Raw genomic sequence first — 24097 nt, forward strand, 5'->3', positions numbered from 1 at the left:
GCACTGTGTGATGCCAGTTGTGGGTGCTCAGACACACCAGTTAAGTTCTGAGGATTGACTGCTTTTGCTTCCCCTTTTTTTTCATTGAGGAGAACAGAGACAGAAAGGGTATATGTGTTTGACATCTCTCCCTTTTCCCTTTGTGGAAGAATCAGCAGTTCTGTGAATCCCGGAGTTGAGGCCTGAGGTGCTTAGATTGCAAAGAGAAAAGGAGCGGAAAAGTGGCAGAATAGAGCTGTGGCTTATCTGGCTATGTCAGAAAAATTTTTGGTTGTCACAAATTGGAGGGAGAGGCTGGAGGGTTGCAAATAGCTTCTAGTGGGTAGAGGCCAGGGATGCAGCCAAACATCCTGTAATGCTAAAGTTGAGGAACCCTGAAATACAGGATAAAAAAGGGGATTAGGAGACAAATGGGATAACTGAAAGAGTAGTGTCATGACCGTTTCTGCCACACCAGCACACAGTTTGTGTGCTTTATCTTCCCACTTTCCTTACCCCCTTACCACAAATCCTTCAGAGTGCAGAGTACTATTTTTGCCATTATCTGTAAGTAGCATTGTGACTTACAACTGTGTATTAGGTGTTGAAATTAATATCTTAGCATCTTATCTATGTTAAAATATACCTGAAAGATTCCTTTTAATTTTCTTTATCGCTACGTCTACTTGATTGGAAAACTGTTAACCTCAAGATAAAAAGAGCTAGCAATTTTTGTTTTGTTTATGTTTTCAATAAAGGATCTCAAAATAATCAGTGGGAATGTAAAGAAAATTAATTTTTTTTTTTTTTTTTTTTTTTACTAGACAGGGTCTCGCTATGTTGCCTAGGCTGAAGGCTGGTGATCACAGCTAATTCTAACTTCGAACTCTTGGGCCCAAGTGATCCTCCTGCCTCAGCCTCCCAAGCAGTTGGGACTAGAGACGTGGACCACAGTGCTTGGCTTTTTTTTTTTTTTTAAATGTTATGTTGCCCAGGCTGATCTCAAACTCCCAGCCTCAAGCAATCTTTCCACCTTGGCCTTCCAAAGTGCTGGGATTACAGGTGTGAGCCACTGCACCTGGGTGAAGCAAATGAATTTCTTAAAAGGAGTTTAATTTTAGTGTTCTACAGATTCATCATGAGAAAAGGACTATTAAGATTTGAACACATACAAGAGCTAATGGTGCCAATTTTCTGATGTCTTGTTGAATGATAGCTTATAATGTCTTATTCTAAGCTCTTTAAAGTGAATTTAATTCTGTCACTGCTGCCCTGATAAAACTCTTTTTTTTTTTCATGTTCTGGGTAAGTGGGAAGATATCAAGAAGGAAAGCAATAGCAAAAACAATAAATTAGAAAGGGACAGAAGGAGATGGAGGGAATTTTTTAAAACTATAAGCAAATCCTTGCCTGTTACTCTGCCTTATGCTTCAAACCAAGGAGGGAACTACTGTGGAGAAGCAGTAGAGAGGTTACCTTGGCAGGTTCCTTAACTTTTTTTGTGCCTCGGTTTTGTCATCTATAAAATAGTACTTATTCTACAGGACTTGTGTAAGGATTAAGAGAGCTACTTAATTAAATTTAAAGTGCTCAAAACAGTGTGTGGTGATTTATTATGGTTGTGGTTGTGGTGATGAGGATGATATAAGGATGATTTTTGGTTGTTTTTGAATATAGTTGACTCTTGACCAATAGGGGCTCAAACCTCATGAGTCCACTTACACTCAGATTTTTTTCTCAACCAAAAGTGGATAGAAAATACAGTATTTGCAGAAGGTGAAACCTGAATATGCAGAGGGCCAGCTTTTTGTTTATGCACGAGTTCCACAGGGCCCTCTGAGACCTGTATGCAAGGATTTTGGTATTGGGTGGTGGGGTCTGGGAACCAGTGCCCCAGGTATACCAAGGGATGACTATACTTCTGTTGAAATTTGGTGGAGACCATGGATGCACTTTTATACAGTGTTTCCCATAAAACCACCTACCACTTTCTCCCTTTGAAGTTGGTGGTGATAGTGATAAAAGTTTCTTGAGTTTTAAAACTAGTATGTTTCAGGTGTTCTGTAAAAGTCTGTTTTTTTGCCTATACTCTGAATTCCAAGAGAAAGAGTGATTTATATGACATAAAATGTTTGTCTTTATGTTTCTATAATATACTAAAACATTTATAGTTAACCGTCATCCATTTACAGATTTTCCACAGCAATTTTTGAATCTTAAATAGGCATTTCTCTAGAATTTACTATGTTCTCAGGGCATATTGTAGCTTTATTAATAGTGTAAGCAAAATATAAATGATTAAAAGCTTTGATGAATCATAATACATTGTAGAAGCAATAGTTAATTACTAGTAAGGCTGCTTTGGATTATCTGTTCCATTTTTCATACCCACTGAAACAGCTGGTTGATATTTGGACCATTTGGATTTCCACTGTAGGGTAAGTAACACAGAGCTCAGGATGCGTGGAAGATGTCATCGTAGCAAGGACTGTAGGTCGCTCTGTCTGCATGTATGTTTCTCCTTAGACGAAGAGCCTGAACAGGCGGTCCTGTGACTCTTACCATAGTCTACCATATGATATGGTTCTCCCATCTCTCCCATACACACTTCATAACCATAAGCTTGATGGTGATGGGAACCGTGTTATACTCATTTTCTTTCTACTGCACCTTTATGTTGGTGATAAGAGATTAAAAATTTGTTCAGTTAAATACTGGATTAATGGAAACGAAAGCCTTCTTAGTAGCTGAGCATGTAAAGGAGGAGAGCTTGGGTTCTGAAGTCTTCTGAGAATATTGTCTTGGGTTTTTCAATTGTAACTGGTAAGTAAATTACTTTAGGGAAGTTAGCAGATAAGACCGTACTGAACAAGTGATCAGAGGTAGAAAGGACTAGATTCATGGGTACAGGTCTCACCTAATTCTATAGGTGATGCTTGCTTATATCTAAAGCATTATTTCTCTAAAACCAGTGAAAAACTTTGCATTTGCTTCTTTTAGCTCTTAGGTGTAGGGAGCTCTCACATTCTGGAAGAGGGGGTTGCTGCTATTTGTTCAGTTTCTCCTCCGAGGTGGCCAAGTGAATGTTTGCAATTCCAGTCCAGTTTTTGGCAGATTAAAAAAGTCTGTCGTTGACTGTCATATGAGAGTGAAATCTGGCTGATGTCAATGTTTGTTTCAGTGGTTAGATAAACTTTGATTTTTAGAAGTTATTCTTTCAAATAACAGATTTCTGTAATGGAAAAAGGACAGGACCAAATTGCTCATGAAGATATTTGAATAACATAGAACATTTTTATTTTAGTAAGAAATTCATGCATTGAAAAATTTGATGGATATTTGAATAGTTAATAGAAAGGGGAGTAAGGGTCTAAAATGGGAGGGAAACTTACTTTTTTGCTATAATATGCCATTTTGTGAAATGGAATTTTTTGATTATATGCCTGAATCCTTAATAAAATAGTACATTCCATTCCTATCCATATCATTTTAACCCAGAATAGGGTCATGTATTTTACCAGAATACATTTTTCTGAAAATCCTATGCCGATACACTTTCAATTATTTTTTTTCCTTTATAAGAAGATATATCTTGCCACCTGTTGGTCATAATGCTGTCTCTTCTAGAGCCATGTAGAAATAACTCCCTTACCTACTGTCAGTTTTTATTTATTTTTATTATTGTGATTTTAAATTTGAAAACAGCAATTGGTTAAAAGTAAAAGTAGTTGGCTCTGCTGCACTCCCTTGTACCCAGCTCACTCCTAAAGGTAACTACTTGTTCAGTTTCTTTTATTTTTTTCTGGGCCTTTAAAAATGCACATGTATATACATAGACAGTTTTTGTTTCTATTTGTGTTTTTAAAAGGAGACCATACTATAGATACTTTTTACCACTTCTTACTGAACAGTTGTGGTATAGTTTTCTTTTCATGGTAGTATTGTACATGAAAGTCCATCTGTTTTTTCTTATTTTGTTAACAGTTACATCATAGTGGAATGTATCATAATTTATTTAATCATTCCATTATTGTTAGGCACCTGGGTTATTTAGAACACAAATATACTTGAACGTAGATCTTTGTGTGTGTTCATCTGAGGGAGCTATTTCCCCTGTGGCTCTCTCAAGCCGTGGCTGGTTTCTCACATAAGCCGTTTACCTCTTATTGCCACCTTCAGACCATTCTTCTACCATCCTCTATAAAAAACACCCAACTTCGACTATCATGTAAAATTATACCACTCATTACCGTAACTTCCTTGTTAGTCATTTTCTGCCCCACTGCCCGTGTCGTTCACTCTAATTCCTACAAGATTTAACTCCTAGTTGTTATTCCCTTTATACTATAGGTTGAGCGACCCTAATCCGAAAATTCAAAATGCTCCAAGATCCAAAACTTTTTGAGGACTGATATGGTACCACAAGTGGAGAATTCTGTACCTGACTTCATCTGACAGGTCACAGTCAAAACTTTTTTCTGCACAAAATTATTAAAATTATTTTATAAAATTGGCTAGGCATGCTGGTTCATGCCAGTAATCCCAACCCTTTGGGAGGCTGAAGTGGTGGATCACTTAGCCCAGAAGTTCAAGACCAGCTTGGGCAATGTGGCAAAACCCTGTCACTAACAAAAATCCAAAAATTAGCTGGGCGAGATGGCACTTGCCCGTAGTCCCAGCTATTCAGGAGGCTAAGGTGGGAGGATCACTTGAACCTGGGAGGTCTGGGCTGCAGTGAGCTATGCCACTGCACTCCAGCCTGGGCAACAGAGCAAGACCATGTCTCAAGAAAAAAATAAAAATTTCAGCCTATGTGCATGAGGTGTAGAAGAAACATACATGAATTTTATGTTTAGACTTGGGTCCCATCCCCAAGATACCTCATTGTGTATATTCAGAATATTCCAACATCCAAAAATATCTGGAATCTGAAACATCACCTGGTCCCAAGCATTTCAGATAAGGGATACTCAGCCTGTATTCCTGTACAGGAATTATGGACATTTAGTCCATAATTCTTGGACTACTACTCCTCCAGTGGCCTTGTCTTTGGTCCTATCTCAGATATTCAATCTCTGGGTAGAAAGATTCCATAAAAAAAGAAAAAAAAAATCTTGCTCAGTCTTACAGTCCCTGTAATACGGGATTTCATACTTCTAAAAATTAAACAATTCTCCAACCTTACAGTTAATTATTTTCTTTATATAAGCAGTAAAGTATTATTTGTTCATGTCTGTACTTTGAGAATATATCCAGAATCTGACGACTTCTGCCATGCTGGTTGAAATCTTTATCATCTTGTACTTTAACAATTGCCATAGCTTCCTAACTGGTCTCCTTACCCACCACTCCCTACTTCCATCCGTGTGTCTTTCAGTATGTTCTCAACCCAGCAAGCCACAGTAATTCTGTTAAATTCTAAGTTGGATGATGGCTCTCCTCTGCTCAGATCTCCCAGTGTTTCCATCTCCATTTGAGTCAAAAGCTCTGAAGTCTCTGTGGGTCCTGCACATACCTTCCCCTGTGACCTCTCTGGCCTCATCTCTCATTTCTCTCCCCTCACTTAACTCCATTCCAGCCTCAGTGAGGACTGCTTGCCATTTCTTGAACATCTCAGGATCATTCTTGCCAAATGGCTCAAATGGCTTTTGCAATTGCCCTTCTCTCTGCTTGGAATGCCCTTCCCCAGTTAATTCCTTTTCAGGGGGCTGTTCAGATATCACATTCACAACGAGGCTTTCCTTGACCACCAGAATGTAGGCCCCACCAAGGCACAGGAACAGACTTTGAAAAACTTTTTGTGTCTCTTTCAGTGCTGCATTTCTGGTGCTTAGAATAGGGCCTGGCATGTGATAGCTGTTTGTTGAGTGAATTGAATAACTGTAGTGGTTACTAGTTTTTCTCTTTTTGTATGAAGTTAGAACTTCATTAAACAGACAAAAACTAGACTGTAAACTTCATTTTTTTTGGATATGCAAAATATTAAAATTAGCCTTATTTGTAAACCTGCTTTGTTAATCACTTTGTTTTTCAGCATGTTATAATTCTGAAGTAAGCCTTTCATATTTATGTTTAATCTGCATAACTCAGTGGATTGGGTGATGGTATCACAATTTTGTGGAAAAGCAAATTGAGGCTCAGAGTTGTTTTCTTCAAAGTACAGCTACTAAGTGGACAGCTGCAGTTCAAACCTATTCAAGCTAAGGACACTTGTTTTCTAATTTAGAAACCATCTTAAAATGACAAAAAAATAGGTAGAGGTTTTATTTGAAAGCATGGAGAATGTGCCCCAATTTCTCATTCTGGGTTTTGTCTGCCTTTTGTTTCCATTTTGAAAATATGTAAAATAAATGGTTAACGTTAAAATTCCTGACAATGACAGATCAACAAGTTTTATTTCTCTCACCTGTGGGGGAAGTGGCCTCCACCCAGTTTTACTGAATTAGGAGGGAAGTGATTTTTTCAAGTGATAAAAAGAAATAAAATTCCATGCTCTTCCCAGAGGAGGAGTTCAACAATTGGGAAAGTGGCGTGAGACCATATGTTGGTTTGTAAAAGGATATAACTTGTAAAGATGTTTCCTTTGATGCTTGTGATGAATATGGATGTGTTTCCCTTCTAGAGGGTCCTGATTAAATTACGCAATTAAGAGCTGAGCTGAAGGATCTAAATATAGGAAGAGAGTTCAGGCCGTCCTGCTTTGTGTCTGTCAGTTCACCCCTACAGATGTGCATGTTTGTTGTCATAAACAGCACCTGTGAGATCAGTGGAGCGAGAGAAATATGTTCCAAAACATGAAATACAGCAGGTTTTTTGTTTTGTTTTTTTTTTTAAAGGGATAGTTTTTTCCTCCTGTAGTTGATTCCATTTTCATCTGTGAATTTGATATTTGGATTACTTTTTTTTTTTTTTAAACTTGACTGAGGGACTTTAGTATTAGTCAGTACTGGTTTAAAATATAGATCTACTACTTACCAGAATATGGTCTGGAGAAAGTTACTTTAACCTCTGAGCCTCAAGTTTATTAGTAAAATTGAGGTAATGATTTCTACCTCGAAGGATTGGTGTGAGGAGTCAATGTAATAATGTTTGTAAAAACAACCAGTATAATGCTTGTATAAGTTGGTAACTCAAACAATTTCGTTTATTAGCTACTGATGAATCATTCATAACTAGTCACTTACGGAAATCTACCACATTTAGCATTCTTTGTAGTCTAAAATTGCTATTTTAGTAACTGACTCAAAGAGAATAGTTTTTTCTAAGAGACAACTACCGTAGACTTTTTCCTGGGGTAGTCAATAAAATTAAATCTTAAAATGTCTGTGGTCTTCAGTTTTTCCTGTGTTTGAGGAGTGAGCATTTGTAGGCCAGGAGTCTTTACAATGTTTGAGTTGACATGAATGTGAATGGACTTTATCAGGGTGAGCTTATGGGGAGCTGGATATCTTGAAAGGCTACCATGTCCTGAAGGACAGTGTGCCATTACAAGCATGAATTTGGGAATGGGGGTTCAATGGGATTAAGGAATGTTGTACAACTTTTAGAGGAAATGGCAAGAAGATATAGAAAAGCCAACTTTGTTGAAGTTGGGGACAATAAGAAAACTTTCAATTGCCTTAACTATGCAAGTAATCATCTAATCAGACAAAACAGATGTGACAGCTGCTATTTTATAGGGGATCTCTATGATTAAGAAGAATTAACCAGGTACTCTATTAGCAGCCTAGATTCGTCAGGATGGAAGTATTTGTGTATGCAGAACAGAACCAGAAAGAACTCTTTTTAAAGAATTTTCTGATACAATGAAGATACGTTAATAGCATACTTGGCACACCTAAAATACATAAACTACAGTTATATCCTTAGAGACTCTTGTCATTGTGACATCCATAAGTTCCTTGCTTCCTTTTCATCAAGGAGATGCTACTTTTGAAATTGTTTGGGTGAAATTTCACAGCTTCGGTGAACTTACAAGTGGTAAGTAGTAAGCTGGAATTCAGTCTACATGGTATTCTTTTTTTTTTTGATTCCTAAGATTTCTACTCACTTAACACTGTTGAGGGACCACATTGCATCTCTTGCTAGCAGGTCACTTGTTATACTGGAGAGACTGGAAGACTTGCTGTCAGTGTCTGCGCTTTAAAGGCAATAGTACCTGCATTATTGCATCACTATAAATAGGTTTTCACGAGCTGAACCTCTCTCCTACCTCCAGCCCCCAATTTCTCCAGATTCAGAAAATAATCTCTGGCAAAAATAAATTTTCAATGGGAAAAATGTCAAACTAGCTATTCTGCATCGTCAGTCCCATGTTTGGCAGTAACCGGACCAAGGCTGAATAGTAAGAGGCTCAGTAAGATGGAACTTTACTTGTGGTGTTTGTGACAGTAGGACTCTCCTGCTGCTGTGAACTGAGAGCAGCAGAGTTCTGTGTTCTCTGTGGGTCTCCATATGGCTTTCTTGTGTAGGAATTTTGTTTAAATACATTTTTTCCCCTAAGGACTAAAGCGAAATAGAGTTCATTATAGCCTTTTTAGCAATGAAGTTAAGCGCTGTACTTTATGAAGTATGTTAGCATCAGTAAAGAGCAAGGTTTTATCCATTTTCATTTTTCTTTGTGTTCTAGGGGTTTTTTTCTCCCTTATTTTGCTTAGTGGTGAGTTTTATTTAGCTAAATTTGACTCATTTGAGATTGAGACAAATGTTGAAAGTTGAGGGCTAACTGCTGTTTTAAAACAGGAAAAAGGAGTGCAGGCACTTCACCTGTTTCCTCCTCCAATACAAATACAGCAGGTCCTCGAACAACCTCATTTCGTTCAATGCCATTTCCTTATAACGCTGATGAGAAAAAGCATTCCCAGCCTAGGCCACTGTCTGTGTGGAGTTTGCACATTCTCCCCACATCTGCTTGGGTTTTCTCTGGCTACTCTAGTTTCCTCCCATATCCCAAAGGTGTGCACATTAGGTGAATTAGTATGTCTACATTGTTCCCATTGCAGTGAATGTAGGTGTGTGTGTGAGTGCGCCCTGCCGTGAAATGGTGTCCTGTCCAGGGATGGTTCCCACCTTGTTCTCTAAGCTGCTGGGATCGGCTCGGGCCACTGCAACCCTGAATTGGAATAATTGGGTAAATAATTATCTTGTTTCTGTTCATCTTTCTTAAATGTATATATGGCTCACATTTATTTCAGTGTTAATTTTAGAAGTCTTTTGGGTCTTAGAAGTTTGCTGATTTTGTGACCAGAAATGTCCTGAAGGAACATTACTCTTGTTTATATAAATTAGCCGATGCTAAAATTAATTTTGTTTTACATCATTTCACTTAAAGCGACAGTTTCCAAGAACCAGTAAGGACTTACTGTATCTGAAAACCTGGTTAGCTCCTAATTGGAGTAACCGGGTTAAAGAAGCATTTGAACACATTATTTGTTGAACCAGATCAAAGAACATTGCTACTTTAGGGTATTTTCTGGAACTGAAATAACTAGATATTTCTGTTTTTATATTCATTGTAATGGCACTGGACTTGTATAGCAAATTTTAACTTGTTTTTTGCCTGTCTGCCTTAACCTTAAGGGTAGATATTTATCATTTTCCTTAAGGAGCTGTACAATAATCTTTCATGCTTTTTGTTAGGAACCATTTACAGTTCCTACTGTCTACTACTTATCGTTGCGTTCTACTTGTTCTAGAGTTCTGTCTCCACCTGTCTTCATTTTTAGGGGTACTGTTTTTTAGGGGTACTATTTCTCTGTTTGGAAATGTGAGCGGATGGCAGTTTCTGCCTCAGCCCTCTTGCTGGGCCATTGTCTCATGTGGGTTGTCTGCTGTTCCACATTTAAGTAATAGTTATTTCAGCTTTATCAAAAGTTTGTAAGTTCCCAGTTCTTCTGGACTGCTGATTAATTCAGCCTGATTTTATTTAGGGTGAATGATTATGATTATGATCCCCTTTCCATTTTGTGAATTTTTCATCTTTTACCAATAAATCTCATTGCAATTCTTTGCTTACAAGATGGCTTGAAAGATGCAAGCAATGGTGGATTGCTCTTTGTTTTAAAATATTTATTGGCCTTAAATTGCTGAAATAATATGGTTTTTGCAACCTTTGTGTTTTTATGCATTTTTAACCCTACATCTTTAGTGTATATAATCTTCTGTGAGTCTGTGGTTTCTATAAGTGTCAGGAATTTTTCAGGTGTCTTTATTATCCTTTGGAATCATGATCTACTTGGACAATTCCATCTTTGTTCGGACTATACAGTTGAGTACCTAAGTGAAATGGAGCAGGTTAGAAAAAAGTAGTTTGTTTTAGAGTAATGAGAATTACATTACAGGTCCCCTGGCATGTTCCCCTTTGACCTTTTTTGATGTTTTAATTTAAGCATCTCAAACAAGGCAAGAGTTGATTTCACCAGGCCTTGAATCCTATCCAAAATTGGATGTTAGGATAGATGACACATACATTTCTGTAATACTAATTAATATTGCCAGTTAGTATTGATCACTTGCTACAACATGTCTCTGAGATATCTTGCATCTCCATGGCATCTAATGAGGTGTATTGTGAAATAGTTTCATATATTAAAAATACTGGAAAATAATATAAAAAATTAGCCAGGCATGGTGGTGGGTGCCTGTGGTCCTAGCTGCTCCGGAGGCTGAGGCAGGAGAATGGTGTGAACCCAGGAGGTGGAGGTTGCAGTGAGCCGAGATTGCGCCACTGCACTCCAGCCTGGGCCACAGAGCAAGACTCCGTCTCAAAAAAAAAAAAAAAAATGCTGAAGTACAAAATTCGTGCAGTTTGCTTATGATCACTCTGAAGCCCACCATAGGTCTACTCTGGGAGCTCAAGTCTTACTTTTTCTGTGTATTCACAAGACCAGTCTATCTGTTCAAGAAGGTATCTGGCGATGTAAGTCTGGAAATACACACATAGGTGGTTTTGTTACTTGGAAATACTTGTTTCCAAAAAGAAAAAAAAGGTCAATTTTTTTTTTTGAGGCGGAGTCTCAATCTGTCACCCAGGCTGGAGTTCAATGGCACAATCTTGGCTTACTGCAACCTCCACCTCCCTGTTCAAGTGATTCTCTTTCCTCAGCCTCCCAAGTAGCTGGGTCTAAAGGTGTACACCACCATGCCTGGCTTATTTTTGTATTTTTAGTAGATACAGGGTTTTACCATGTTGGCCAGGCTGATCTTGAACTCTTGACCGGTGATCCCCCCTCCTCGGTCTCCCAAAGTGCTGGGATTACAGGTGTGAGCCACCACACCCGGCCGATCAAACAGAATTTTTATAAAGTTGTCTTTAAAAAAAAAAAAAAGAAAAGATCCAGCTGTTAAACATTTTCAAAGTGAAGTTAATCAATACCCTGTACTTTTAGTTCCTTAATTCTTTTGATCTTTGTGCCATGATTTTTTACTATTAGTTAAGAAAGAGTAATGAACCAAAGAACAAGAAGTAGGGGGAGAAAAGAGTTGCCTGCTTTATTTGACAATAGACCATTTATCTTCTGTTACTTGCCTTTCTTAAAGTACTGGGAGTTTTTGGATTATTTTCCCCCAGTCACTTTTTGTAGCCTATATTTTTTGTTCATTTTATTGAATAATACAATTATTCCCTCAGTATTTAATGGGAGCATTTATTTAGTCTGTTGAATTCCATACTGGTGCAAGAATTATAAAACAGCCTCTAGTCTGAAGCTGATACAGAGAGTGGTTGGACATTATTTGTCTCCTCATCTTTTTATTAAAGGTACTTGGGTTGTAACATTTGGTGGTTACTCCTTCCTTTAAAAAACAATTATATCTTCATATACAAATTAGAGTAATTAAAAAAAACTTTCTGTGGGAATTTGGGATCTGTAACATATTAAATGGAAGAGAGTGTATTTTGTTGATAATCACAGGAGTTGGATAATTTACTTGTTGCTTTACTAGATGAGGCCAAGGTGAAAAAAATGTCCATTTGTTCTGCAATTGGCTGATTAGGCTTCCTTTAAATATAAAGCAAGTTATGTAGCAGTTAAGAGTATTTTAACATTTTTTTCTTTTAATATTAAGGAATAACACGTAAGTTGGAAAATTAAATAGCCATGTCGAGTAGTATAAGAGTATTTTTCTAATTTCACTTCTGGCAGTTCTGATAGAAATCCTTCCCATGGGTGAGACTCCTTAGGAAGATGTTCTGAATTTAGAACACTGCTTTAAACGACATTATGTTTTTTTTTAACTTCTCAAACCAGATCACACTATAAATCCAACCTGATTTCTAAGTAGAGTATAGATGTGGCTTGAGATAATGAATTTATTTTTGTGGGGTTTTTTTTGTAATTAGCAAATGTTTGCATCAAAAGCCTTTTTAAAAAAAATCGAAAGTTACATTTTTTCATTAAAGAATGAAAAGTTTAGAAAAGGAGGAGAGAGACACATTACTAATCTTCCAAACCCAGTCATGGTTAATATTTTCATATATTTACATAGTTGTTAATGGTACATATAACCAACCATTTTATGTTCTGCTTACAGTTTTCCCCAAATTATTATGTAGTCTTTATGAACATAATTTTTAAGGTCTGTATAATATTCCATTGAGTAGATGTATGCAGTTTACTTAGCTATTTTTCAATTATTAGATGTTTCTCTTTTTTTCACTATTATAAATAATGCTCTGATGAAAATCTTTGTGCAAAAACTATTTCCCTTTCCAGTTCAGAATATTTCCTTAGAGTAAATTTCTGAAGATAAAGTTGCTGGAATAAAGATCTCAATATTTTTAAGGCTGCTGGGTTCTTTTTTTTTTTTTTTTACTAGATGAATACTTTTTTGTCAGTGTGAAATGTTTATATTTGGACAAGAGGGAAGGAAATCCCTGTTTGCTGACTCATGTTTTTATTTTGCACTTTAAACTGATAAGGCCACTTAGCTTTTGACATAAACTAAGGCAGGAAGTACAAAAAGGGGCAGAAAAAAAGTAGTTGTCTTGCCAAGGCCATAGTATCATGGACTCATTTGAGTTCCTCATATGAGGTAGGCTACCTGTTTGACTTGTATATTAATATTAAAAAATGCTTAGCTCAGGTAAAAATTAGTCATCAGCCTGCGTTTTGTTTTGTCTGTGCATGTTTATATGCAAAGTGCTGTGATCCTTTCACTTTAATTTTTGTGAGTGGCCTCAAGACATTTACCACCTAATTGGCTTCTATAATGTTTGGATGCCCTTGGTTTAGAATTTTATTTTATTTTATTTTATTTTTTGCTCCCAGTATGAAGAAATCTTTCTGTATTGAAGATATTACCTTAGTTGTCTTTCTAAAATGTAGATCTAATCATGTTAATTCTCAGATTTAAAACCTTCCACTTGTCCATATGATAAGATTCTTCAGTCTTGCCCCTTCCTTCATATCAGCCTTGTATCATCTCCAGCTGGATTAAACCCTAGCATTTCTATCATGTGTTTGTTGGAACAAGCCATTTGGAAAAGTGGTTTAAAAATTCTGGCTCTAGAGCCAGGCAAAATGGGTTCAGATCCAGGTTCTGCCACTTATAGCTGTCTACATAACTTTGGACAAGATGCTTAACTATTCTATATTTTATTTTCCTTACATGTAAAATAAAGAAAATGATAGTATTTACTTCACAGTAAATACTAAGGTATTGTTGCTAAGATTAAACTGGTTAATAGATAAACAGCAGTGAACAGTGTTTGTCAAGTAATGAACACACAGAATGTTTGCTCTATTGTTTTGCAAAATTCTACTTACCCTTTAAGTCTGTTTTCTCTTGGAAAAAAATGTTCTGAAATCTCTAGAATTGTTCTTTCCTTTTCCGTTTTTATATATTATTGTTGTCTTAGTTTGTAGGCCGCTATAACAAAATACCATATAGACTAAGTGGCTTATAAACAACAGAAATTTACTTCTCAAAGTTATAGTAACTGGGAAATCCAAGATCAAGGTACCTGGATGGCCTCTTCTCACTGTAATCTCATATGGTGGAAGGGAGGAGAGATGTCTCTGAGATCTCTTTTATAAGGGCACTAATTCCATTTATGGGAGCTCCATCCTCATGACCTAATCACCTCCCAAAGGGCTCACTTTCTAATTCTATCACCTTTGGGGTTAGGATTTCAACATGTGAATTTAGGGAGGGGATACAAATATTCAGACCAGAGTGTTGTTGATACTTGTTTTATAGCCTTTATCACATGCATGATATTAGAGTTAGTTAATAGTAGGTAAATGCACAGCACATGGGCCTCCTCTTCGGTTATTCTTGTGCCCGTGGGCAATGGTATAATCGTAGTATTTCTTCTGACTGAGTCCCTGGAAGGTCACCTAATAACACATCTCAGCAAAGTCCTTTAGAATTAGCATGCAGGTTAGCAATTTGCTTTATGGGAGTTAGTTGTTTACACGCTGGCTTTCCCAGTGGATTGTGAGCTCCTCCAGTATGTTAGACATGTTTGCCTCTGTGTCTCCTGTGTCTAGCACTGTGCTAGGCATACTTAGCAGGTGCTTAATACAACTTTGTTGAATGAATGTCGATTTGAATAGTTAAAAATCTGAAATAGTGGTTCTTATATACTACATTACCCAACACTCTTGCCTTGAATAAGTACGCCCAAGTGATTTTGGGGGTATTTGTTTAAATGTATTTCTTACATATTTTAAAATAGCCCCAAGTTATTTTGATACAAACTTAGCCATTCTGTTTAAAAATTATTGCTTAAAATGTTAAAAAGCTGTTTTTGAAGAAGAGATGGACATATAGAATATGAAGAAATACACTCCCTCTATAAATTGTTCCTAGAAGCCTAGAAAAAAGTTCTTGTTCTTTTGCAAAACTAACCTTTTAGTAAAAGGGAATTATCATATCAATAGGTACACTCTGACCAAGTGTGACTTTTGATAATAGCATAGTTTTGTTTTCTCTTTCCTTTAATGTTAAATGAAAATAATACCAACTTCAAAAAAACTAGTAAATTTGGATGAACTCTTTAAAAAGGAAAACAGCGGACGCCCTGTAGCCTCCCAAATAGAGTTGACGCTCCATATTTGGCTTTCTAAGTCCTTCAGGGAGCTAAATTATTCATCAGGCATTTAGTGAGAATCAGCTATGTGCCAGCTACTATGCCAAGTTCCAAAGGTAAGAAAATAATAAGTTGGAGTCCTACATCGTTTCCTGTAGTGAAGATGACAGATGTGTAGATTATCACAATGTAGCTATAGACATGCACAGTTTGCCGTGACAGCAATTTATAATAATTATATTTTTTAATTTCTGAGGCTCACTAATGATTTCTGCATTCTAATCCATTTGTTGGTAATTTGTGCCTTCTCTTCTTTATTTATCAGTTTTGCTAGGGATTTATCCAATTTTATTAGTATTTTCAAAGAATCAACTTTGATTTTATAGATTTTCTTTAGTATGCTTTAAATTTCTGCTTTCATTTTCTTCTACTTTCTTTGGGTTTATTTTTCCTTCTAAAAAATCTTTGGTGGGTATTAGAGTGTTAGTTTTCAGCTTTTTTCCTTTTCTAATACATGCATTGAAGACTATAAATTTCCCTCTGTGCCTTGAGCCACATCCTGCATTTTTGATGTGATATTTTTACAATTATTCAGTTAGAAATATTTTCTATTTCCGCTATAATTTCTTCTTTGACCCTTGGGTTATTTTAAAGTTTGGTTCTTTTCAATAACTGTTTTTATTGATTTCTTAGTTATACTAAAATCAAAGAATATATTCTATATGATTTTAGTATTTTGATACAGATTGAGATTTGCTTTGTTGTTCATTATATGGTCAATTTCAGTAAGTATTCCTTGTGTATTTGAAAGTGTTATGAATTGTACAGTTGTTGAGTGCTGTGATAATATGTATATGAATTGGATCAAGTTTTTAAACACTTTTTTTCTGTATCTATTGATTTTTGTTTGTTTTATCATTTACTATGTTAATCTCCCACTAGGATTGTGGGTTTGCCTGTCATTGTAATTGTTAGTCTTTTGCTTTATGAATTTGAGGCTGTTGTTATTTACATAAAATTTGGAATTTAAAAACTACATGGTGGCTCAACTCGTCACTATAAAATGTCCTTTTTTTCTTTTTTTTCTTTAAAAATCTCTGGTGATACCTCTTATTTTTAAAGTCTATTTTATCCGAATGGGTAGCTATGCCAATTTTTTGGGTAGAATATGCATAGTATATATTTTTCCACTCTTTGCTTTCAATATTGTGTTCTTACATTTAATGTGTGTCTCTTTTAAGTACAATATAGTTAAATAGTGTTCCCCACAACTCTTAGTTGTCATATTTTAGTCATTTATATTTAAGTAATTGCTTATGCTTTGGGATTATATCTAAATCTTACTATTTTGTTTGTCTCATCTGTTGTCTCCTTTTCATATGTTTTGCATTAATCATTTTTAAAATTTTTATTTGATTTTTAGAGACAGGTCTCACTCTGTCACTCAGGTTGGAATGCAGTGGCACGATCATAACGCCTATCATAACTCCTAGGCTCAAGCAGTCCTCCTGCCTCTGCCCCCTGAGTGGCTGAGACTACAGGAACATGCCACCTTGCTGGACTACATTTTTACTTCTTGTAGAGATAGGATCTTCCTGTGCTGCCCAGGCTACTCTGGAACTCCTCAAGCTATCCTCCTACCTTGGCCTCCCAGAGTGCTGGGATTACAGGCATGATCCACCACACTGGGCCAATCATATATATTTTTTTAATTCCATATTTTTAACCCATCTATTAGCTTGTTATAATTTGTAACTTACTCTCTCAGTTGTTGCTTTATTATGACATGAATTCATAACTTATTATACTAATAGTAAATTATACTTTACCATGGCCTGGATAACACAAGGACCTTAGAATGCTAACTTCATATATGTCTTTTTGATGTTGCCATACATTTTAATTGTACATATATTTTAAACATCACAAGACATTCCTATTGTTGTTTTGTGAAGTCAGTATTCATTTAAACTTACCCTTATTTCACCTTCAGGAGCTCTTCCTCATTTCCTGCAGTTCTTTGCTTATTTCTAGAGTCTTTTTCCTTCTGCCTGAAGAATTCCTGTTAGTATTTCTTTTAGTGACAATCTGCTGTAAACCACTTCTCTCAGATTTTGATTGTTGGAAAGCATCATTATTTCACAATCATTTTTTGAATGTGTTTTTCCTCTAAGTGTAGAATTTTAAGCTACCAGCTATTTACATTTGGTACTAACGATGTCATTTCATTGTCTTCTGGTTTCCATTGTTTATGCTGAAATGTCAGCTGTCAACCTGATTGTACTTACTTGAAGGTAATGTGCCTTTTTAAAGAGTTTTGTCTTAGGTTTTCAGGAATGTTACTGTAATATGACACATTGAAATTTGTGGATTTCTCCGTATGTATCCTTGGAAGGTATAGGGCTTCGTGAATGTATGGTTAGATGTCTATTGACAGTTTTGGAAAAATCCTTGGCTAGTATCTAAAAATATTGCTCTGTTAGTCTTTCTTCTTTTCTTTTAAAACTCTACTTACGCAGTGCTAGACCTTTCACTAGAGCCATTATGTCTCCTCAGCTCTTTATTTTTCATTTTTTCCCTCTCTTTGCATTAGTATGAGCGTTTTTTACCAATCTTCCTGCTCACTAATCTTTTATTCTACTATATCTAACCTGTTGTTAAGTTCATCCTATTTAAAGTCTTATTAGTTATATTTTTCAGTTCTAGAATTTTTATTTCATTCTTCTTTATAGATTCCAGTTCTCTGTTAAAATCTTCAACCTTGTCTTCTCTTTCCTTGACATATTAAGTAGTAATCATTAATACTTTAAAGTCTGTTTCTGGTAACTCCATTACCTGGGTCACCCCTTAGGTCTGTTTCTGTTCTGTTTTGTTTTGGTCATTTGGTCCTGTTTCTTGGTATGCTTGATAACTTTTGGTTCATTGCTATATACTGTGAATTTAAAATTGTAGTGGCTAAGGTTGATGTTGTCTTCCTCTATAGAGAATTTGTTTTTCTTCTGGCAAGCTGTTAGAGAGCAATACCCATCACCTAGACCAAGGCTAGGATTAAGATGATTCTAGGTTGGTTGTAAAGACTGATCCGTTTCATTTTTGCCCTTAGACTGGGGCATATTCCTCCAGGAGATTCCATTGAAAGCCTAGACTATTTACCAGGGTTTCTCCGCAGCAGGCCCTCAACTCCATTTGTTGTTGTGTTGTTATTTTGGGGTTCCTCAGCACTATGAGTCTACTAGAAGCTCTGCTTAGTTTTTAGCCTCTTAGTTACCTCTTTCTGCTTGGCTCCTAGACCTTTTGCTGCTCATAGCATAGCTATCGGCAAATCCCTGGAAAGAAAGAGTGGTGACGAATATTCAGCTCACTTCATTGCATTTCCCTTCTCTCCAGGATCTTGGCCCCCTCAAGTCCTGAGTGCCTTGGTTCCTCTTTGATGCCTTTAAAAAGCTGGGCTTTTGTTTGTTTTCTGGCTTGTTTGTTTGGAAGGAGGTTGGTCTGATAGGTGCTACTCCAGTTTAGCCAGGGTTTGTACAAAGTTAACCTCCTTAACCTTTTTCACGTTTTATGTTTTCATGTGCTAAAGAGTAAATAGAAAGTTTAAATGAGGCAACTTGGCTAAAGAATTTGGTACAGTATGTGTCCATGTGCTTTATTGCTTTTATGTCAATAAATAGCAAAATTTTTAAAGCAAGAGATGTATTTCCTATCCTATTTGCCCTGTAGCCCATAGACACAGGCTTGTTCACTGAAGAAATACCCTAAAATATTACTACATTTATATAATAGGAATTTTCTTTTAGCCTAAGAAATATTTGTAGAACAAACCAAAAAACAGATATTAGACTAATATTTTTTTTTCTCCCTGTTGCTTTCAGTTTTTGTTGATTGAGGTGTTTTGAAATATATTTTTAGAGGTTATAAATGAATCCAAAATATTACAGTATCTTTTGAGAACTTGGACTTTTTAACTTTGTTGCTTTTATCCCAGAGCTTTTGCTAACAGTGGCTTACTTTTTAAACTGCTTCTCAGTTTACTCATCTGTAAAGTGGCAGCAGTTGTATTGCCTAACTCAAAGGATTGTGAAAAGCATTAAATGCTATATATTCTGCTTTGGTTGCCATAATAAAATATCATAGACTGGGTGGCTTAAATAACAAATAGATTTTCTCTTTGTTCTGGAGTCTGGAAAGTCCAAGATCAAGGTTCTGGACAATACAGGCTCTGGTGGAGGGCTCTCTTCCTGGCTTATAGATGATTGCCTTCTTGCAGTACCCTCAGTGTGTGTGCATAGAGGCTGGAGGAGGGAGATAGCAATCTCAAGACCGCCAGTCCTATCAGATTAGGGCCCCACCCTGATGACCTTATTTAACTTTAATTACTTTCTTAGAGGCTCCATCTCCAAATATAGTCATACTGAGAGTTAGGGCTTCCGCATATGAATTTTAGGGATCACAATTCAGTCCACAGCATACTGTATCACATAAAAGCACTTAAAATAGTACCTAGCACATGGTGATTAATAAATTTGGTTGTATGGTAAAGATGATTCTAACCATTCTTTTTTTCTTTTGTAGGTGCTGACTGGGTTACTTTTTTAAACATTAGGAATGGTAATTTCTACTTTTCTGGACTTCAAACTAAGAAGTTAAAGAGACTTCTGTGTAAATAAATCTCTTCTGCTGTCCTTTTGCATTTGGAGACGGCTTTATTTCACCATATCCAAGGAGTATAACTAGTGCTGTCATTATGAATGTGACAAGTTTATTTTCCTTTACAAGTCCAGCTGTGAAGAGACTTCTTGGGTGGAAACAGGGCGATGAAGAAGAAAAATGGGCAGAGAAAGCTGTTGATGCTTTGGTGAAAAAACTGAAGAAAAAGAAAGGTGCTATGGAGGAACTGGAAAAGGCTTTGAGCTGCCCAGGGCAACCGAGTAACTGTGTCACCATTCCCCGCTCTCTGGATGGCAGGCTGCAAGTCTCCCACCGGAAGGGACTGCCTCATGTCATTTACTGCCGTGTGTGGCGCTGGCCCGATCTTCAGAGCCACCATGAACTAAAACCACTGGAATGCTGTGAGTTTCCTTTTGGTTCCAAGCAGAAGGAGGTCTGCATCAATCCCTACCACTATAAGCGAGTAGAAAGCCCTGGTAAGTGAGTTATTTTATGTTGATGTGCTTTGTGTGCCCAGTACTGGATTTGTGTTGTTTAGAACATCAAAATAATCCCTTTCCTTGTTTTTAGTTGTAATTTAAAAAAATAGGGGAAACTGTGTGTGTGTGTCTGTGTGAATGCAAGAGAGAAGGCCCTTGAGTGTTTCATACATTTTAACAGCATAGTCATCTCTAGTCAACATTATGTCTTGGGAGCAGGCTATGACAATTGTCATTGCAGTACTAATACCTGTAATTTTTAATAAATTGTTTTCTTTCTAAATTTATTTTTTATGTCTCTCATGGTTCTCTGCATTTCTCTAGATAAAGTTAGCTATGAATTGTATTCTAAGGGAAGAAAATTAGGAAAGAAATGCACTATTGCTTTCTATATGCTTGAGGGAAGTACATCATGAGGGTAGTTGCCAGTGACTTAAACCATTTTGAACTTAAGAACAGCACTTTTTATCATCTCTGGTGGAATTTTGCTGTGGCATATTTCCTGTGGTGAATATGAAGGAATTATATCCTTCTATGGAATCATTTGATACTATTACTTAATAAAATATACCCAGTTTTTACATGTATAGTCTTTTGGGAGGGTACAGTAAAGGATGTATTTTAAAATTTGTACGGTTTTGCCCTCAAGTTAGAATCTACATTCTAGACAGTTGGATCATTGGAAAGTGATTAGATATTCAAGCACTTAAATGTCTCATTGTCGATTGGGACCAATTTTGTTGATGGATTGGCTGTTAATAGTTCCTGGGTTACTAAGGCTGTATATTAGAATCACATGGCTCTCCTCCCAGAAATCCTGATCCTGGGATAGCCTGGTAATCTTTGTTTCTAACAAGTACTTCAGGTGTTACTGATGTAGCTATTGGATTGGTGTTTGGGAATTACTAAACTAGATCATGTAATAACATGGTTTTCAAATAAAAGGCATTCTGTATTTTTGTGGAATATTTAAGACATATTTTTAAAAAAAGATTTTAAAGACCAATAGTATAACAAACATCTTTGTATCCACTACTCATTTTAAGAAATAAAAGATTACGTGTAAACTGGAACCCCTGTTTTTGCTCCTCTGATTCTGCTCCCTTTGGTAACGACTGTTCTGAATCTGACCCTTATCATTCTCATGCATGTTTTTATACTGTTACTACATACGTATGAGTCCATGACAATACGTAATATTTTATATATTTAAAAATGTTACATAATATTGGAGTTTCTTTGTACAACTTGTTTATGTTCATCCAACATTTGTGATTTCTAGATTATATACTTTAGGATTACCTTGTTAAGTCCTGTGAAAAACACTTTGGGAATTTATTGGAATTTCATTGATTTCATTTGGGGAAGATTGGCATAGTATGCTTTTGAGCATAATATTATTTAGTGCACTTTTAAGTTTCTCCATACAGCTCCTGCACATATTAGATTTATTTCTAGATAACTGGTTTTTATTGTATCCTTTTAAAAGTTACATTTTGTTACAGTTGCTCTTGGCTAAGAGAGCATTGCCTTTTTTCTACAACTGTGCTGAATTCTCCTTACCAGTTCCAATATAGACATTCTTTACTGCTTGTTATATCAGCTGTGATGCAGTGTTCTTTTTTCTAAACACAGCACAGAGGTACATGTCCCTCTTCTAGCCAGAAATGGAAATGGAGCAAAGAGTTTTGGAGAGTAAAATGTAGTAGATAAGTAATATGTACCAGCAATATTATTTAGGCACATGATTTTTTTGATCCTCGTAGTAACCTTAAAAAGTATTAATACATAGGGAAGATTTTAATTCTACTCCATATGTGATGAAACTGAGGCCCCTACAAATTCAGTGCCCTGTGTTAGAACTAGAAAATAGAGGTGTTTGACATGAAAGCCAAAATTCACTATTTAAAAAACACTATGAATATGTCTTCTCCATCCATACTCCCCCTCACCCTGCGCTAACCTTCCAGCATTTCATCTTACAATGCAGCAACTGCCTCCTGACTGGTCACCCCCTTCAGTCCATTGTCTACAGAAAGGGATCTTTTAAGATGCAGACATGATCCTCTTGTTGTCCTGCTTTTCCCTACTGTTGAGAAGTCCTCTAGAGAGGTCTGCACATTCTGGTCCTTGCCTCCCTTTCCAACTTCCTTTGTACTCTTGCATGCTTTGTGTGCTTGAGTTCTCTGGAAACATTCCACGCACGTTTCCTCTATCTGTACCTGTTTCTCCTCCCTCTTTGCCTAGCCCACTCTTATTTATCGTTCGTGTCTAGCACATGGTCATTACTTAATAAACTAAGTAATTGTGTGATGGAGGTCAGTTTCTTGGGGAAACCTTTCTTGATAGCTCCTTCTTCACACATATCTCCCTACTCCTCTTGGGGAGGTTAGGTGTCATTTCCCATAGCAACCTGAATTTCTTTAGAACGTTCTTCACACTTGTAATGATTGTTCTGTTGGTCTTCTCTGCAAGATAGTAAATAAAGCTCCATGAGGGCAGGGACTATGTGTATTATTAACATCTCCATATTTAGCAACAAGCATAATTTGATAAATTTTTGCTGTTAAATGGTAATGCTGATTTTTAATTTAATATCGTCATTTGGCCATTTTTTTAGAGCTGAATTTTCAGTTTGTCTATACCTTTTGACCATCTTCTTCCCTTCTTTGGTCATTTTATGGCTATTACACCTCTGATACAAGGTGAAATGTTAAAACCAATACTGAGATGAATTTGTTACTCTTAATAACATATGCGCTAATAAAATAATGGGGAAGAGGTGGAAAACTGGCTTACATAGGCATTTTGAGACTCCACAAATGCCATTTCAGCCTCTCCTTTACCCAGGAGTCTTGTGAGTCATGGATAGAATAGAACAATTCTGGAAAACATGGAGGGTGAGGCTAAGATCTATTTAATTTGAACATATCAAGATTTTATGTATATTTTTCACATTGTGAAGTGACTGATGTGGGAATTGGAACAAAGGACTTTTTCCAGAGACCACTATGAAGCAGTCCCTGTACCTTCTGAAGAGAAACTCTACTAAATCAAAGTGCAAGAGGCAGCCAGATGTGGTGGTACATGCCTGTAGTCTCAGCTACTCAGGAGGCTGAGGTGGGAGGATCACTTGAACCCCAGAGTTGAAGGCTGCAGCACACTATGATCGTGCCTGTAAATAGCCATTACTTTCTAGCTTGGGCAGTGTAGTGAGACTCTGTCTCAGAAAAATAAAGTTAAAAAAAAATGCAACATAGTAAAACCCCATCTCTACTAAAAATACAAAAATAAGCCTGGTGAGGTGGGGGGCACCTGTAATCCCAGCTACTCGGGAGGCCGAGGCAGGAAAATCTTTTGAACCTGAGAGGCACAGGTTGTAGTGAGCCGAGATCATGCCATTGGACTCCAGCCTGGGGGACAAGAGTGAAACTCCATCTCAAAAAAAAAAAAAAAAAAGTGCAAGGGGACTTAGCCCCTCACACTGCCAGAAGTGAAGCCCTCTATAAAGCTGTACAGAGTACACCTGGGTATTGTTTCTGTGAAATCAGAAAAAGGGGGTCTGGAATTCTAAGCTGCACATATACACAGCTCAACACTGAATTATTTTGAACTTTGTCATTATTTTACCTCTGATGAAGTATCTCAAAGAACAGTTTAGCAGTTTAACAAATTTAAGTCTCCCAAACTTGGTGTTTTCTGCTGAGGTCTCAATGACTTGAAAAAAAACTCAAAAATTGAGAATATTTAGGTTTAGAGTAGTGGTTTTCAAAGTGTCGTCCACAGATTAGTAGCATCAGCACCACCTTGGAACTTGTTAGAAAAGCTAATTATTATTTTAAAATTGACAAATAATTGTATATATTTGTGGAGTACAGTGTTATGTTTTGGTACATGTAGACATTGTGGAATGATCAAATGAGGCTAATTAACATAC

At 36.6% G+C, this 24097-nt stretch overlaps 1 protein-coding gene and 1 long non-coding RNA gene across 6 annotated transcripts in view; one reads left to right on the forward strand and one right to left on the reverse strand.

Moving 5' to 3' along the window:
• Positions 1 to 24097, forward strand: part of SMAD1 (SMAD family member 1) — a 77305-nt gene that overhangs the window by 13272 nt on the left and 39936 nt on the right. For all 5 annotated transcript variants that reach the window (XM_058436787.1, XM_058436788.1, XM_032147828.2 and 2 more), the window contains exon 2: positions 19586 to 20157. In XM_058436787.1, the coding sequence (XP_058292770.1) occupies positions 19758 to 20157 (400 nt within the window). In that variant the 5' untranslated portion in view covers positions 19586 to 19757. The remainder of the gene's footprint in view (positions 1 to 19585; positions 20158 to 24097) is intronic.
• On the reverse strand, positions 19745 to 22304 carry LOC131383130 (uncharacterized). The gene is made up of 2 exons (XR_009212914.1): positions 22124 to 22304; positions 19745 to 20134 (listed from the first exon to the last, which is right to left on the reverse strand). It is a non-coding gene; the product is annotated as an uncharacterized LOC131383130 (long non-coding RNA).

This window comes from Hylobates moloch, unplaced genomic scaffold (assembly GCF_009828535.3).
Source record: "Hylobates moloch isolate HMO894 unplaced genomic scaffold, HMol_V3 SCAFFOLD_3, whole genome shotgun sequence".
In the NCBI taxonomy this organism is placed as follows: Eukaryota; Metazoa; Chordata; class Mammalia; order Primates; family Hylobatidae; genus Hylobates; species Hylobates moloch.